The sequence below is a fragment of the Perca fluviatilis genome, chromosome 15 (assembly GCF_010015445.1).
Source record: "Perca fluviatilis chromosome 15, GENO_Pfluv_1.0, whole genome shotgun sequence".
NCBI lineage: Eukaryota > Metazoa > Chordata > Actinopteri > Perciformes > Percidae > Perca > Perca fluviatilis.
This window is the reverse complement of record NC_053126.1, coordinates 34,704,973-34,721,672: the sequence shown is the minus strand read 5'-3', so window position 1 is coordinate 34,721,672 and position 16,700 is coordinate 34,704,973. Positions and strand designations below refer to the sequence as shown.

At 40.7% G+C, this 16,700-nt stretch overlaps 1 protein-coding gene across 1 annotated transcript in view; it reads right to left on the bottom strand.

Moving 5' to 3' along the window:
* Nucleotides 1-15,594, bottom strand: part of LOC120574900 (NACHT, LRR and PYD domains-containing protein 12-like) — a 280,762-nt gene extending 265,168 nt beyond the window's left edge. The window contains exons 1-10 of the mRNA XM_039825407.1: nucleotides 15,497-15,594; nucleotides 14,117-14,225; nucleotides 13,874-14,029; nucleotides 10,379-10,483; nucleotides 10,134-10,212; nucleotides 9,760-9,988; nucleotides 6,699-8,490; nucleotides 6,421-6,594; nucleotides 5,866-6,039; nucleotides 4,981-5,154 (exon numbers count right to left, since the gene is read on the bottom strand). Of these exons, the coding sequence (XP_039681341.1) occupies nucleotides 4,981-5,154; nucleotides 5,866-6,039; nucleotides 6,421-6,594; nucleotides 6,699-8,490; nucleotides 9,760-9,988; nucleotides 10,134-10,212; nucleotides 10,379-10,483; nucleotides 13,874-14,029; nucleotides 14,117-14,205 (2,972 nt within the window). The 5' untranslated portion in view covers nucleotides 14,206-14,225; nucleotides 15,497-15,594. The remainder of the gene's footprint in view (nucleotides 1-4,980; nucleotides 5,155-5,865; nucleotides 6,040-6,420; nucleotides 6,595-6,698; nucleotides 8,491-9,759; nucleotides 9,989-10,133; nucleotides 10,213-10,378; nucleotides 10,484-13,873; nucleotides 14,030-14,116; nucleotides 14,226-15,496) is intronic.
* Between the last annotated feature and the right edge of the window lie 1,106 nt (nucleotides 15,595-16,700).

Below are 16,700 nucleotides of genomic sequence, written 5' to 3'. Positions count from 1 at the left end.
GAAGGCAAAAGTGCTAAGCATCTCTGGGAACTCCTTCAAGACTGTTGAAAAACTATTTCAGGTGACTACCTCTTGAAGCTCATCAAGAGCATGCCAAGAGTGTGCAAAGCAGTAATCAGAGCAAAGGGTGGCTATTTTGAAGAAACTACAATATAAGACATGTTTTCAGTTATTTCACACTTTTTTGTTAAGTACATAATTCCACATGTGTTCATTCATAGTTGTGATGCCTTCCGTGAGAATCTACGATGTAAATAGTCATGAACATAAAGGAAATGCATTGAATGCATTGAAATCCAAACTTTTGGCCTGTACTGTACATTTATCTACTGGAATAGAGCAATGTAAATATTGCATAAGGCCATCCTCAACCTTACAGTAGGCTACTTATGACAATAAGTAATAAGTTCAGCAATCAACGATTGTTGTTATGCACCGGGCTTCAGGCTTCAACGTTTTCAGGTTTTAATTTGCGGGTAGTTAACGTTACAGTTACTGTGATGTAACTTTGGCTATGTTCACTGCATATTCCACAAATGAACGTGCCATAACAGACATGCAATACTAACATTATCACACCAAGTACTCTCAGTCACTTAGCCTGCGAATTCCTAGGTAGCAGTTACTAGCGTAAACAAATTATGTTGTCTTGTTTACTTATGAGGATCATAACAACACGGAGGCTGCTTTCCAAACTATAGACTACAGACGGCAAACTTTACTACTCTCAACTGTGACAAAGGCGGCGTTTACAAGAGACACTCGTTACATTCTTACCTTTCACAATAAAAACCCTAAACATATAACCTACACTGTGTACTGTTTATCAGAGGGAAATAATGTTCACTCAGAGTGTTTTGCAGGAAACAAAATAGTTTACAGTAGCTTAGTGTTAGCTTCCTGACCGTGCTTGAGTCTCCGGACCTAATCCCAGTCACTGCACTTACTGGTTAACGGGATCTAACCAGATGTTTGGCTCGGGCCCTGGGCCCTTTAGAGGCCCTGGGCAACTGCCCAGTTGGCCATATGGTTAATACGGCCGAGTGCAGTAGTGGTTTCATGGGGCCGGAGTCACACATGGAAATAGACTGGCAGATCGCAGTCATGCACAACAGCCCAGTCTCATGGCAGTTCGTGAAATGGTCACGTCAGGGGATGAAGTTAACTTTTTGTCCCAGGTGAAAAACAGTACTTGCTGTGTCTCTATGATCCTATACTGTCCTATTCATGGTAGCCTACTCATGGACATTGCGCCGTCATCACGTGCTGTAGTAGGGGGTCCCGCCTTGATAATACTGCCTAGGGGTCCGGTGTTGGCTCGTTACGCCACTGCATATAAGAGATGAGATGACTGACAAAATCAGGAGTAGCCTACGTGCACCACAACAACAACAAAAACACTGGTGAATGTGGACCATAACACATGAGTTTTTGCAAAAAAGTTTTTTATTCTTAAAAATAAAAAAATAAATAAAAAGGAAACTTGTTTTGGGGAGAATAATAATTAGTACTATTAATTAATTACTCTGGGCTGAGATTTTCTAAGAACCTTACCAAAAAAGCTCAGGATGATGATGTTGGTATAATATGAAAACGGCTGGTGGATTTAAGACACAAAATAATAATTTATTGAATGAATCAAATATGAACATATGTATCAGTGGCTTGTTGATCTTTACATTGTTGGTTAATTTCCTAACCTGGGCTCGGACTCACATTCATACGGTTTGATAAAGTACTTATTGGACTTTAACTTATCATTGCACTTACAATAACAAGCGTAGCTGTCCTCAATTTAGGTCGGTCTCATCTGCGTTTTTTCCTGCATCCACCATGTGTGATTGTGTGTGTTTGTGTGTCTGTGTGCGCGCGTCAGTCGCGGGGGAAACGGAGCAACAGCCCCGCCCGCTGCAGACAGCTGACAAGATTGAAACGGCAGCAAATTTCAGAGACTTTAGAGTGAAAAATCGTTAGAGCGTACATTGATGTTACAATGTATACATGTTGGCAGGACGATCTGAAATGTCTTTCGCTCTACGTTTTGTTGGTAAATGTGAGATGTTCGAGTCACACACACGTCTTGTCTTCATAACAGAAACAAGGAAATCAATTTTACCCGTTCTCCCTCCCACTTGGTCAGTGGCTGCACGTGGGACTGCTGGGATTGTGTTAGTAATGAAAATGCGATAGGGAGCCCCGGCTGTCAATCATTGTCTTCCAGTGATGCGGGCCCCTGATTGGACCAGGCCCCTATGCAACCGCGTATCCTGCTTACTGATAGTTACGCATCTGAATCACTCAATTCTCATTGGTTACCTGCCAATGTGGTAGGTAGATTGACAGTGTTACCCGCCAATTGCAAAATTCACCCGCATTTGGCGGGTGGTCGGGTGTTAATTTCATGCCTTGGGTCACGTTATTGAATCTTTTGATTTGTGTACAGGACACGTTAATGTCGTTATTTTCGTGTGGTGAGCACAAATTTTAAAGTAATGTATTTCAATGGGAAGCATATTTCGTGATCACAGAACAATACAGTAGCGAGTAGTATTGATAAGGCGAAAATCTGTGCAGGGAGGTTGGTTGGGGTGGTGGATGGATCAAAACAACACAGGACTTTCACCCCGGACACAGGGGATCCCGCGTTCCTCACGTTATGGAGTCTGTGTAGGTTACAGTGTGTACGTTAGTTACATGTACGTACGTTTCTTACGTAAATAACTACGTAATTTGTAAGAAATCCCCGAGATTGTGTCGTGTTTCTTTTCATTACGGTTGCCTGTTCAGAAGTCAGAGACGATGTAAGTTTGTACTCTTTCTATTTAGCTATTGTTGCAGCAGATTAAGCTATTCCTAAGTTGTTTCAGTCTGCAGTGAGTACTGAATCTTAACTGTTTGACCCTGTGATGTGAAGCTGCTAGTTTCTGTATTTTGCTAGGTTGCTAACTTTCCTGTTCATCACACGTTACTCGTACTTCGGAGGGAACCAGCTACTAGATGGTTCGATTAGTCTTTGATATGGTTTATGGAGCTTTAATCGTTACTGTGCTGGAGAGGATGTTCATTTTACTTGCACAGTGTGATAATTGTACATTTTATTTCAGTATTTGTTAATATTTGTTATTTTTAATATAATATATTTAATATTTGTTAATTCCTTTGGCTACAGCCTTAGGCTAAACATTTGACATAATATAAACAATATGGTATTCAAACATTTGACTGCTTTCTTTAATAACTAAATAACACAATACTTGTACTTTTACTTTCAGTACTTGAGTAGTAAATTTTAAAATAAACTACTTGCAATACGTAAGTACAAAATATTTTGAATACTTTAGTACTTCTACTTAAGTGTTGTGCTTAAAGAGCACTTCAACTTCTACTCAAGTCACTTTTTTGATAGAGCACTTTTACTCAAGTATGGGTCTCTAGTAGGGGTGGGGGAAAAAATCGATACAGCATAGTATCGCAATATTTTCTGTGGCAATACTGTATCGATTCACAGACGCCAAGTATTGATCTTTTATTATATATGTGTTGGTCAGTTTGTCTGCTTGACTATTTGATTTTTGCAGCAATACAATTGAAGTGAGATGAACAAACAGAGAAATGTATCTTTTTAGATAAAGCAGATGTTGACAAAGTTTCCTTTTGGGGACATAATTTGAAATTGGGAAAGATTTGAAGTTGGAAAAAAGATAATCTAATTGCAATCTATCGCAGAATATTGCAATATGTTTAAAATCGCAATAATATCGTATCGTGACATAAGCATTGTGATGATATCGTATCGTAAGGCCTCTGGTGATTCCCACCCCTAGTCTCTAGTACTGTATACACCTCTGTTCATTTCTCCATTGTCAACGTCCCGCGTGTGGCGGTTCATTTCCCCGTAGTGGCGTTTCATTTCCCCGTTGTTGTATCCCCCAGAGCAGCCCAGTGTCATGGCAGTTCGTGAAATGGTCACGTTCGAAAATCGTGTCCTGTACACAAACTAAATGAGAAAATCGTGACCTGTACAACAAACCAATAAATCTAAATAACGTGACCATTTCACGAACTAGCGTGAGACCGGGTTGTGCACAAGTGAGCAGGTTTCATTTTAGGCTCTCTAACATATTATTTCTCCATTTAATAAACAAACTATTCAGTCAGGTGAGCATTTGTTGTTAAAGAAATACAGTTACAATTTAAAGCATTTTCAAGCATTTTATCCAAAATGTAAGCACTTTTCAAACCTTGAAAACACATCAAAATTAAAGCATTTTCAAGGATTTCAAGCACCCGTACGGACCCTGATCATTGTATCCTAAGAATGGGAAGCATGCTCATTATTGAATTGTATTTTTATGCACAAAAAGTTGTGCTTTTATTTCTTTTTGCAGAACAATAGGTTCACAAATTTAGTCTGAAGTGAATAAGTGCCCTGTGCATTGCTGTGCCTTCAACCTAACACAATAAAGTGCAGTAAACTGATACTGGGGTCCTGTGAAATGCATTCATACAATCCATTAAACTTCCTCCAGTTTAGTGACAGTCAAAAGAAACAAAATTAGCTTTCTGTTGGCTCGACTGTTAATTAAATATACTTATTAGTTCTGTTGAATCACTTTGTTGAGATTTTTATGTTTGTGGATTTTAAATTGATTATTGAGTTCTAACCTCTTTCCAGCCACACTGACAATAAACAGATCCTGACTGAAACTCTGAGAAATTCATCATCGTACTTCAGTCAAGAAAATTAAAAAAATCTAGTGTAACATGCAGCTGAGTTCTCATGAATCAAACTTTAAACACACTCACACTTCCTCAGACCAGGCCTCAACCACTGCAGTTCACCATGGTCTGTCCTGTAAGAAGAAACAAAGTCAGAATCAATTTCATACACCTTCACTCAGATACTCCATTAAACATGAATCAGAGTACATCAGTTAGTGACAGAGAAACAGTGTGAGAGCTGCTGTTGTCTGTCCTTACCTGAGAGTGTCCAGTCTCCAGTTTGGATCCTTAAGTCCAGCTGACAGCAGCTTCACTCCTGAGTCTCCTGGATGATTGTAGCTCAGGTCCAGTTCTCTCAGATGGGAGGGGTTGGATTTCAGAGCTGAGGCCAGAGAAGTACAGCCTTCCTCTGAGACCAGACAGCCTGACAGACTACACACACACACACACACACACACACTAAAATGACTGTCACCAATACTAATGGAGTGTAGTGTTGGCTCAGGCAGAGTCCTAAACCTGACCGACATGCCCTCTGTGAAGGAGGAAGGCTTGGAGGACTCAGAAGCAAAAACCTAACCAAGTACTTTTACTTGAATACAATATTGTAGTACTCTATCACCTGTCTGACTGATATGCTGGCCCAAAGAAACAGATGTTTGGTGCTTTGGTCCCCTTAAATATGCATAGGCAAAATATTCCTGCATAGTCCATTGAACATAGATGTGAATACTCTCCATTGAAGCTGAATCTGCCCTTTCAGCACATAATCATTAGTTAATTTAAAATCCAGTGCCCAGAAGTAAAGAACCAAAATAACAAAATTGTGTCATTGTACAATATACTGTATATACATATGAACCTAACTCTATATCCAAGTCCAGTTTATGTGCCATGTTGCAACTATTAGGTACTTGAAACCATCGCACCTCCACAGTGATGTCATGCCACCGACACATCAGTTCTCAATGAACTGATTACCTGGGGGAGGGTTAATGTGTCTTACTATATAAGGTTTGTTCATTGGTAGTGTGTCTATTAAGAAAATAAATGAACAATATACTGTAGAGCACTGCTAATTCTGTCTTAATTGAACCAAAGATGTCTTGCAAAATACCGCGAACCAAGACACGACACTGTTACCTGAGAGTTTCCAGTCTGCATTGTGGACTCTTCAGTCCAGCCGACAGCTGCTTCACTCCTAAATCCTGCAGCTCGTTGTTACTCAGGTCCAGCTCTCTCAGACTAGAGGACTGGGAGCTGAGAACTGAGGATAGAGCTTCACAGATTCTCTCTGACAGGTTACAGCCACTCAGTCTTAAGAGGAATCAGCAATGAAATCACAAACAAAAGTTATTTTTTTCGGAACAAAGAAAAACTACATTAATCTGGGTAGTTGTGTGCGCACATACAGAGCTTTGTTGAAGGCTTTGACCACTGGCAGAAGCCTCAGAAGAGCCTCCTCTGAAACAGAGTATTTCTTCAGGTCAAATACCTGCAGGTCGTTGTTACTCAGGTCCAGCTCTCTCAGACTAGAGGACTGGGAGATGAGGAATGAAGACAGAGCTTCACAGCTTCTCTCTGACAGCTTACAACCACTCAACCTATAAAGGATATTCAGACAGTCCATTTATTAATTCATGAATTAAGAAAAAAAAGGGCTTAGGTAGTACTATTTTTGAATGAACGTAGAATAACCTGAGAGTTTCCAGTGTGCAGTGTGGACTCTCCAGTCCAGCCGACAGCTGCTTCACTCCTGAATCCTGCAGGTCGTTGTTACTCAGGTCCAGCTCTCTCAGACTAGAGGACTGGGAGCTGAGAACTGAGGACAGAGCTTCCCAGCTTCTCTCTGACAGGTTACAGCCACTTAGTCTGAAGAGGAATCAGCAAAACATAAATAAAAACAATTACAAACAATGTTTTTTTCTGAATTAAGAAAAACTCAATTTAATCTGGATAGTTGTGTGTGCACGTACAGAGCTTTGTTGGAGGCTTTGACCACTGGCAGCAGCCTCAAAAGCGCCTCCTCTGAAGCAGAGTATTTCTTCAGGTCAAACACATCCAGATCTTTTTCTGATGACAGTAAGATGAAGACTAGAGCTGACCACTGAGCAGCAGACAGTTTATCTGTGGAGAGACTTCCTGAACTCAGGGACTGTTGGATCTCCTCCACTAGAGAACTATCATTCAGTTCATTCAGACAGTGGAACAGATTGATGCTTCTCTCTGCAGACACATTTTCACTGATCTTCTTCTTGATGTACTCAACTGTTTTCTGATTGGTCTGTGAGCTACTTCCTGTCTGTGTCAGCAGACCTCGTAGGAGAGTCTGATTGGTCTGCAGAGAAAGACCCAGGAGGAAGCGAAGGAACAAGTCCAGGTGTCCATTTGGACTCTGTAAGGCCTTGTCCACAGCACTCTGGTAGAAACATGTTGATTTGTCTCTGAACACTTCAGACCACCAGATGCTTGTTTGTTCTTCTGCCAGCAGGTTGACTCCAGAGTTGATGAATGTCAGATGGACATGAAGAGCAGCCAGAAACTCCTGAACACTAAGATGAATGAAGCAGAACACCTTGTCCTGGTACAGTCCTCTCTCCTCTTTAAAGATCTGAGTGAACACTCCTGAGTACACTGAGGCTGCTCTGATATCAATGCTACACTCTGTCAGGTCTGATTCATAGAAGATCAAGTTGCCTTTCTGCAGCTGCTCAAAAGCCAGTTTTCCCAGAGACTCAATCATCTTCCTGCTCTCTGGACTCCAGTGTGGATCTGTCTCAGCTCCACCATCATACTTGATGTTCTTGACTTTGGACTGAACCACCAGGAAGTGGATGTACATCTCAGTCAGGGTCTTGGGCAGCTCTCCTCCCTCTCTAGTCTTCAACACGTCCTCCAGAACTGTAGCAGTGATCCAGCAGAAGACTGGGATGTGGCACATTATGTGGAGGCTTCGTGATGTCTTGATGTGGGAGATGATTCTGCTGGCCTGCTCCTCATCTCTGAATCTCTTCCTGAAGTACTCCTCCTTCTGTGGGTCAATAAACCCTCTGACCTCTGTTACCATGTCAACACACTCAGGAGGGATCTGATTGGCTGCTGCAGGTCGTGTGGTTATCCAGAGGCGAGCAGAGGGAAGCAGTTTCCCCCTGATTAGGTTTGTCAGCAGCACACCCACTGAGGTGGACTCTGTAACATCAGTCAGGATCTCAGTGTTGTGGAAGTCCAGAGGAAGTCGACACTCATCCAGACCGTCAAAGATGAACACAACCTCTTCAAACCTGCAGATTCCTGCTTCTTTGGTTTCACTAAAGAAGCGATCAACAAGTTCCACCAAGCTGTACTTTTCCTCTTTCAGCACATTCAGCTCTCTGAAAGTGAATGGAAATGTGAACTGGATGTCCTGGTTGGCTTTGTCTTCAGCCCAGTCCAGAGTGAACTTCTGTGATAAGACTGTTTTCCCGATGCCAGCCACTCCATTTGTCATCACGGTTCTGATTGGTTCATCTCTTCCAGATGGGGGTTTAAAGATGTCTTCTTGTCTGATTCTTGTTTCTGGTCTGTCTGGTTTCCTAGATGTTGTTTCAATCTGCTTGACCTCATGTTCTTCACTGACCTCTGCAGTCCCTCCCTCTATGATGTAGATCTCTGTGAACATCTGATTCAGAAGGGTTGGGTTTCCTGCTTTAGCAATCCCTTCAAACACACACTGGAACTTCCTCTGCAGCTTAGATTTAAGTTTATGCTTAGAAACTGCAGTAGGACTTCCTGAATGAACACACAACAAAAAAGATCAATAAGTCAAAGAACATATTTCAACATTTCCTCAGAGAATGGGTATATGAATATATTAGGGCTGAAACGATTCCTTGAGTAACTGGAATACTTTGATTACTCAAAAACCTTGATGCAAAATGATTTGCCTCGAAGCTTCGTTTAAACAATGTTACCAACGTTGTATCGCTAATGGTGTTTCCACAGGGATGATTATTACTGTCGCACACTGAAATGCTGCTGCTGGCTACACATGCCATGAAGACTGACGACGCAAATTACAAAATGAAGAAAGACAGCGTAAATAGTGAGGGGCTAAGAGAAGAGACAGGTTGGAGAAAACAACAGAAAGTGTCCAAAGTTTGGAATCAGTTCAAACGTAATTAAAACGACTGCTCAGTACAGTGTGTCTACTGCAAAATTGAACCAGCTTATCACAATACTAGCACGACGTCAATGCTTCAGCATCTAAACAGAAAACATAGAGTCTAACTTAATCATCCATTCCACGAAGCGGAACCGACAAAAGTAAATCACAGAGTCGTATGGACGAAGAAACTACACCAAACACAACAACTACCAAAAACAAAGACAAGAAAATATGTAGCGGTGAGCACAATTTGATCTAAAGAGCCGACTTGTTGACCATCCTTTCAGACTAACAGCTGATTGTTGCGCACCATTTTCTCTCACTCTCTCTCTTCACGGAGAAACAGCTGATCAACGATCTACTAGAATAATTGTAACAGAGCTGTGTGACATTGTGATATAAATGAAAATAGGTTGAGTATAACTAATATTTACATATAAGGTTATATACAGATCAGTCTCAGGTTTAAACTTGTAATTCTGAGTTAAGTTGCACAACTTAAGGTAATGTTTATGTAGCCTATGTTTAATGTATGCCTTAGTTTGAGGTTTTTATTGCATTTCAGAAAATGTTTTCCTTAAAAACAATGTAATATGGCACTTAAATGCACTTAATATGTTTAGTTTTTTGAGAGATTCTATTGTAAGCAATGTAGGCAATAAAAATTTAGCTTTTTCTGAAACTATTGTATATTATTGCTCTTCAATAAAACAAAAGTATTTCTTATTCGATTACTCGATTAATTGATGGAATAATCAGTAGATTACAGTAGAATACTCGATTACTAAAATAATCGATAGCTGCAGCCCTAGAATAGATTTTGGTCCATCTCATGAGACATTAGTAAATGTCCCATTTATCCAGCATGTTAATCTTTAGGCAAATCCTCTTACTGCTCTGCAGACGGTCAGCCAGCTCCTCCTGCTTCATTCTCCTCAGGAAGTGCAGTGTGATCTTCCGAAATGCCTCTCTGCTGCTGCTCCTTTGCTCTTCATCCTCACTGTCGAACACCTCCTCATCCTCCCTGTGACCCTCTAAGCATTGCGGGTAATCTGGACTCAGAAGCTTCTTGATCTTCTTCAGCTCGTTCTTCACAAAATTGCCGATGTCCTCCTCCAGCAGCTGGAACAGAAGATTATATGAATGACAAATCAAACTGAAATTATGGAAGCAAACATCAGATCCATGTTGGACAGACATAAAAAGTGCAGCATGGAGATGACTGTGACAGAATAGATGTAAACGTAGTTGTTGTACATGTACAGACCATAAATATGGAGTCCAGGTGTGTTTGATGCTGCTGGGCAGACTGACCACTGGGAAACCCTGAGCTCTCCTGGTCCACTCTGTGGAGGAATCAGGAAGAATTAGCTCACATTATGTCTGTCCACACAGAGACAATCACAAGGTAAAGGTCCATGAAGTGATGTTTGGATGTTAACAGTGAATCAGAGGACTCCTTGTAGTGGTAAACGTTTACTAGTCCTGCTGATTATCAGTTTAAATCCTCACCTTTGATCAACAGAGTAGCGTCCATCTTTGAAGTTATAAGGAAGTCCCATAGACAGGTCACTCTTCATGGACACACAGCTGGGTTTAGCTTCTTCCAGATTCCTCCTGATAGAAACACAAGATACATTCTGTACTGCACCACAACACACTGAGACAAAACCGGTCAGTGTTTTAATACACCGTCTGTAAAGTATATTGTTTACGTAGTTATAGGTCAAATTGTGTATGATCCAATATTTAATTTAGACATGTTTCAATGTATAATTTAAAGCTGTATTTAGTGCAGTGTGCAGCACAGGCTTGAATCTGATGCTGTGGGGTGACCATGATGGTGGAATAGTAATGCTAATGTCTTATAAGGATAATATATGCGAGGACTTCCAGATAGCAGAACTAGTTTGGTAGCCCTCGACAGTGTTGTAGCTACTCAAGATTTGTCTAAAAATGTTCTGATATATTTGTGTTTACATCAACGTTAGCTGATGTCAGCTCCAAAATGTCCCACCAAAAATTTACCAAATTAGGGCCTTGGTGGTGCTTTAAACTATTAGCATCTTTCCCTGGTATATATTCTGTACATCACTCTGCACTTTGCTGATTTTTGCACTTCTGGTTAAAAGTTTAATCACATTTTGTTGTCTCAGTACCAGTACTCTGTGCTATGACAAAGTTGAATCTAATCTATTAAAAAGAGGAATAGATGTAGTTTCAAAGCAGTGAGTTTCAACTGAGAGTGCTTTTCCTATATTTAGGTTTCAAGTTATTTATTGTCAAATGCACAACGATGACAGTGAAGCAGTCGTTGGCAATAAAATAATAAAAGTTCTCAGGCACTCTCCAGTTGTACTCAAACAAATATGTATAAAAAGAAAATCAAAGACATAACAAAGGCCAGTTCAGGTAAAATCTAATATATATTGTAGAAGACAGGTGTACACTGAAAAAATAAACAACTTGAAGAAACTGTAATTTTAAATTTTACTATTTGTTGTAAACTTTGAAACTGAGACTGAGTTCAATTGATTGATTGGTTTTATTTGACCACTTAAATATAAAAATATGAAACATTAAAAATACATTAATAGTCATGGATAACACAATAAAGCCCAAAGACTTATTTCCATTGTGGTCCCTATAAGGGCAGGGGGAGAGGACAAGTAGCAGCAGGTCACACATGAATCATTCATCATATATTAAACAAATTCATCCATATTATACAGAAAAATTATCAATAAAAATAGACTATGATATGATAATGACTATAACTGGCACCTAAACCATACTTTCAAACCCTGTTTAAAACTGCCTATGCTTCTGACTGTCTTGAGTGTACCAGGTAAGCGGTTCCAAAGGGTAGTTCCAGCATAAAGAAAAGACTGTTTGCCCAGATTAGTGTTAAATCTGGGGGGTACAAAATCTGTTGAGCTACCTCTAGTGGAGTACCTGTGAACTTCATTTACTCTCTTAAAATAATTTCTAAAATATTTGGGAACATCTCCATGAACAATTTTATGTACAATGCCCAGCTGCAACTGAGACACTCGGTCCTCAACTTTCAACCATCCCACCCTTTCAAAGTGGGAAGATTCCAGATGAGTTCTTATGGGAAGGTCTAAAATAAGCCTTCTTAATTTGTTTTGAGACGTGTGAAGCCTATGTTTCAGGTTCCCTTTGACACCATTGTACCATGAGCCACATGCATAATCAAAATAAGGCTGAATTAAAGCCCCTGCCAGAATTAGATTTGTTTTTTCATCCAAAAACTTTGATATTCTGGCCAAAAAGCAGACCCTCTGATTTACTTTGGGGATTACCTTTTGGGCCTGACCTACTCCAGATAAAGTGCAATTTAACATACATCCAGGGTAACTGATTGAGTCCTTGGTAGTAATTACAGTATCTCCAGCTAGGACATTAAAACCTGAGGCTTTCTTAACTTCATCTTTGTTCCAAACAATATAGTTTCAGTTTTCCCTAAATGAAGTGATAATCTGTTATCAGCCATCCACATGCTAACATTTAGAAGTTCTGCGCTAAGTCAATCACATTTTTATCCTTGTGAGACACAACCAGCGCAGAATCATCTGCATATAAAAAAGACAGCATGAACAAGCAGACTTTAGGTCATTTATATATAGCAGAAAGAAAAGTGGACCCAAAACGCTCCCTTGAGGTACCCCACAGTCCATGCCTTTTGGTTGAGACATTTTCCCCCCAATGGCCACTACTTGCATTCTATTCTCCAGATAGGAGCCCACCCATTTCAGTGCTAGTTCACTAAAACCCATGGCTTTCAATTTATATTTTAAAACACAATGGTCAACTGTATCAAAGGCTTTTTGTAAGTCTAACATTACCATGCCACAGAAGTTTCCATTATCTACCTCCTTTTTTATATAGTCAGTTAGAAACAGTAAACAGGAATCCGTAGAGTGTGATTTACGAAAGCCAGACTGGAACTCATAAAGTAGGTTTTGTGATATTAATTATCAATCTGTTCAAAAATGATCCTTTCAATTATCTTTGACAGACAACCAAGAATTGAGAGAGGTCTATTATTACCAGGGTCTAGTTTACTCCCTTTCTTATATAATGGAATCACTCTGGAAATCTTGAGGTCTTTGGGAAAATATCCTTGTTCTATCGACTTGTTTACAATATGAGTAATGCTCAGAGTAATGATCTCAGTGGCATCCCTCATGAATCTAGATGGAATAGAATCTAATCCTGTGGCTTTAGAGCAATCATTCCTCTTCAGCTTCTCAAGAACAAGTGCCACTCTCACCTTTTCAAAAAAGAAACTCCCCCCCTGGACACCTAACAGAGTAAAAGTCCTGCACATGACTTTCACCATATTGACCAGTCTGGCCAGGTAACTTTTCCACAAGTTTCCTGGCAACAGATGTAGAAATACTTTCTCCTTACTATCTCCTTCTCTGATGTAATGTTGTTGCCAAGATCTAGAGTGATATCAGTGTTTTTTGTTTTTAGCCTTTTACTGTAGCCAAGTTGCTTAAGGGATTTCCATAACTTTCCTGAGTCATTTCTGTATTCAGCATTTTTTTCATTGAAATATGCCTTTTTAGTCTTGACCACTACTCTGTTAACTTAATTTCTTGCCTTTTTTTAATCAGCCCAACTCTGCTCATCCTTGTTTTCTCTGATTTTACCATACTTCCTATTTCTTATCCTAATTGCCTCAAGGACGTCATCATTTACCCAGGGTTCTGTTCTCTGCTTTATTCTAATTTCTTTATATGGGGTTATTTTAACTACAGCTTCTAAAAACATACTTTAAAATAAGCACCATGCACTGTCCACATCACTACATTCAGCACTTCTTTGCTATACTTTTTCAGTGACCGGGTTTTTATAGAAGTGAGCTGACAGGACACAGGACAAACGTCCATTAAAAGACTTTTATAAAAACATTTAAAACCCGGAGATAAATTAAAACACATCATTTTGTTTTTATCATCAGTTTGAAATCTTCACCTTTGATCAACAGAGCGGTGTCCATCTTTGAAGACTAGAGGTTCACCCATAGACTCGTCACTCTTGAAGGACACACAGCTGGGTCCAGGTCCAGGTCTGGGTCCAGATTCAGGTTCAGTTCTAGGTCCTGGTACAGGTCTGTGCTGCTTCCCTGGGCTGAAACACAACACACACAGAGCTTTGAGTGTGAATAATGATGGTGGAGTGATCTGAGTGGTGGACAGTTAGAGATGGTCCTCTCACCTCTGAGCTTTGGTCTGGCTGTCATGTTCCCCCCACAGAGTGGTTTTAGAGGGAGGGACTCCCTCCTCTCTGTCCTCGCACTGACTCATAGCAGAGTCCACACCTTCATCTGGAGAGGAAACACAGAGCAGCAGTCCAATCATTCATCAGCACATCATCACTCATTCAACCCTCACATAATTTCTCATGGAAAAAAAGCCAAATATCAGCAGCTCTTCCTCTGATTGGCTGCTTCTCTCTGTTTCATATCAGTGTCAGTTGAATCCTTTTGACTTGTTGGACTGTTGCTCAGACTAAAGAAGCAGTTAGAAAACATGACCAACTCTGGGAACTACTGAGGGCCTTTTCTCATCACCTCATCACATTTCATTCACTCAACATGGAGAACTGATCAACACATGGATCAATAGTGGTTTGTTATTGGACAGAGAAGAGGCTGCTGGTTCTCATTGGTCAGTGGTGAGGATGATTCAGAGCAGAGGAAGCTGCCATCAGCTGCTCTTCTTCTATCAGTCCACTAGATGGCCTCATGGAGCTGTTTGGAGGATTTTACTGCTTCATAGAAATCAGAGCTGAATGTCATTTTGTGCGGCGACAGTCAAAAGAATTACCTCCTATATCCTTTCCTAACCACTTCTCCTTAACCCAATGTTAAACATCATGAAATCAAGGAAATATGTGAAGGAGAAATCAAAAGGAATTAGGAAGACAACCACAGCACTGGATGATTCAAAGGAAGAAAGCCTCCTTTCTGTAAACTGATTTCCTCCTCATCTTTACATCCTCCCTCTCTTCTCTCCTCCATCCCTCATCTTCCCCTCCCTCCCTTCTGTAAAGTGGTATTCCTTCGTTCCACCACTGACTGAAGTCAACTCACCTTTACACTTTAATTTAGACTTGAGCTGTTTTCCAGCGAAGAAATCTAATTTGGAAAAATCTACAGACAGACAAAGTGGAATAAAATAAATGTTTTCTTTCCAATAGTTTGAAAGAAGACGTGTTATGGAAGACAATTAGCACCACATCTATAGATTGAAAAACAGTTTTTGCCTGAAATGTAAAACAAACTTGACTTTAACAAGACGTCAGAAGAGATGATTTTACATGCTGATCCTATAAAGTGATCCCTGCTGAGTCCTAGTTCTCGCCCGCCTGCTACCTTCCCCTCCACATCAATAAGAGTCCTGACAGACCCCAGATCAGACTCAACTCTTCTCCTTCATTCAAAGCCACACTTCATCTGGACTTCTCTCTGTCTGCTCACACAGGCAGCCATCTTGTTAACCAGCTTTAAACAATCACACGTTCACCATCAATTCAACCGTTTCTCCAACCACAACAATCAAAGACGTCATCTCAACCAATCAGAGCTCCACTTACTCAACTTTCAGCCATGAACTTTGTAGTATTTGTGGAAATATAACAACACACGCAGACACTGAGCCAAGGTGAGTGCTGTTAACTTCCTCGTTCAGAACTGATACAGATAACCCCAAGACGAGAGTTGCCCTTACTATTACCGTATTTACTCCAATACATTCTCAGTACCATTACCGTATTTACTCTAATACTGATAATATCATTACCGTACCGCATGAACTACTACAAACTTCAACAGTGTGCAGCTCTCTTCTGTCCTCAGCAGGTCTGTGTAGAAAAGGAGCTTAAACTTCAACTTCCAACAGACTAAGTGAAGTGACGCCGTTTCTTATCATTAAACAGTGTTGTGTGTGTGTGTGTGCGTGTGTGTGTGTCTGTGTGTGTAGGTGTGTGTCATCACTTCACTATGAAAGTATGCATTCTGACTGGTTGGAGCACTAGCAGAGCCAGAAAAAAACTAATGTGGGTGTGCATCAGAAAAACTGTGTGTGTCACTTGTGTCTTTTGATGACGTTCCAACCCCACATATACCGGTAGATGCTCTGTATGCTGGCAGCGCCGGCCCGAGCCTTTTGGGGCCCTAAGCAGAATTTGATTTAGGGGCCCCCCCTCCCACCACGCGGAGTCACCTGTGCTTGACGATTATTGAAACAAATTTCATGTTATAATGTTATAAATGAATACAGTGAGGTTATGTATTAATACAGTGACAGATTATGAACTACTGTCCCCCTGGGCACAGATGCATAAGGACCCTCCCCCCCTACTCGTTTGTGCAAAAGTGGGTGCAAACCGTGATTTTAATTTTTTATTTGGTAGATGTGATTTCCTGAATTCTGGTGCATTTTTTGGATGGTCAGCTGGAGAAGGGCAATTCCTACATTTTAGAGGTCGACCGATTCATCGGTAATCGGCACCGATAGTTGATTGGTGGAACTATCGTTATTGGCAAAAATCCATACCGATAGTTTTTCCTGGTTGCGTCCGTTGCTGGAGCGGCTGAGAAGCGCGCGCTGTCATTCATTACACAGTACGCGAGAGCTGAGAAGGGTCTGCTGGCATCATGCATTACAATAGCGGCCTCTAGAGGCGAAATAAAAACTATCACTGATGCCTCATGTTGTTTATTTTCAACACGTGTTACTGCGCGCTGCACCCAGAGCACATTGCTGTGCTGAGAAGGCTGACATCAGATGTGCGTTTA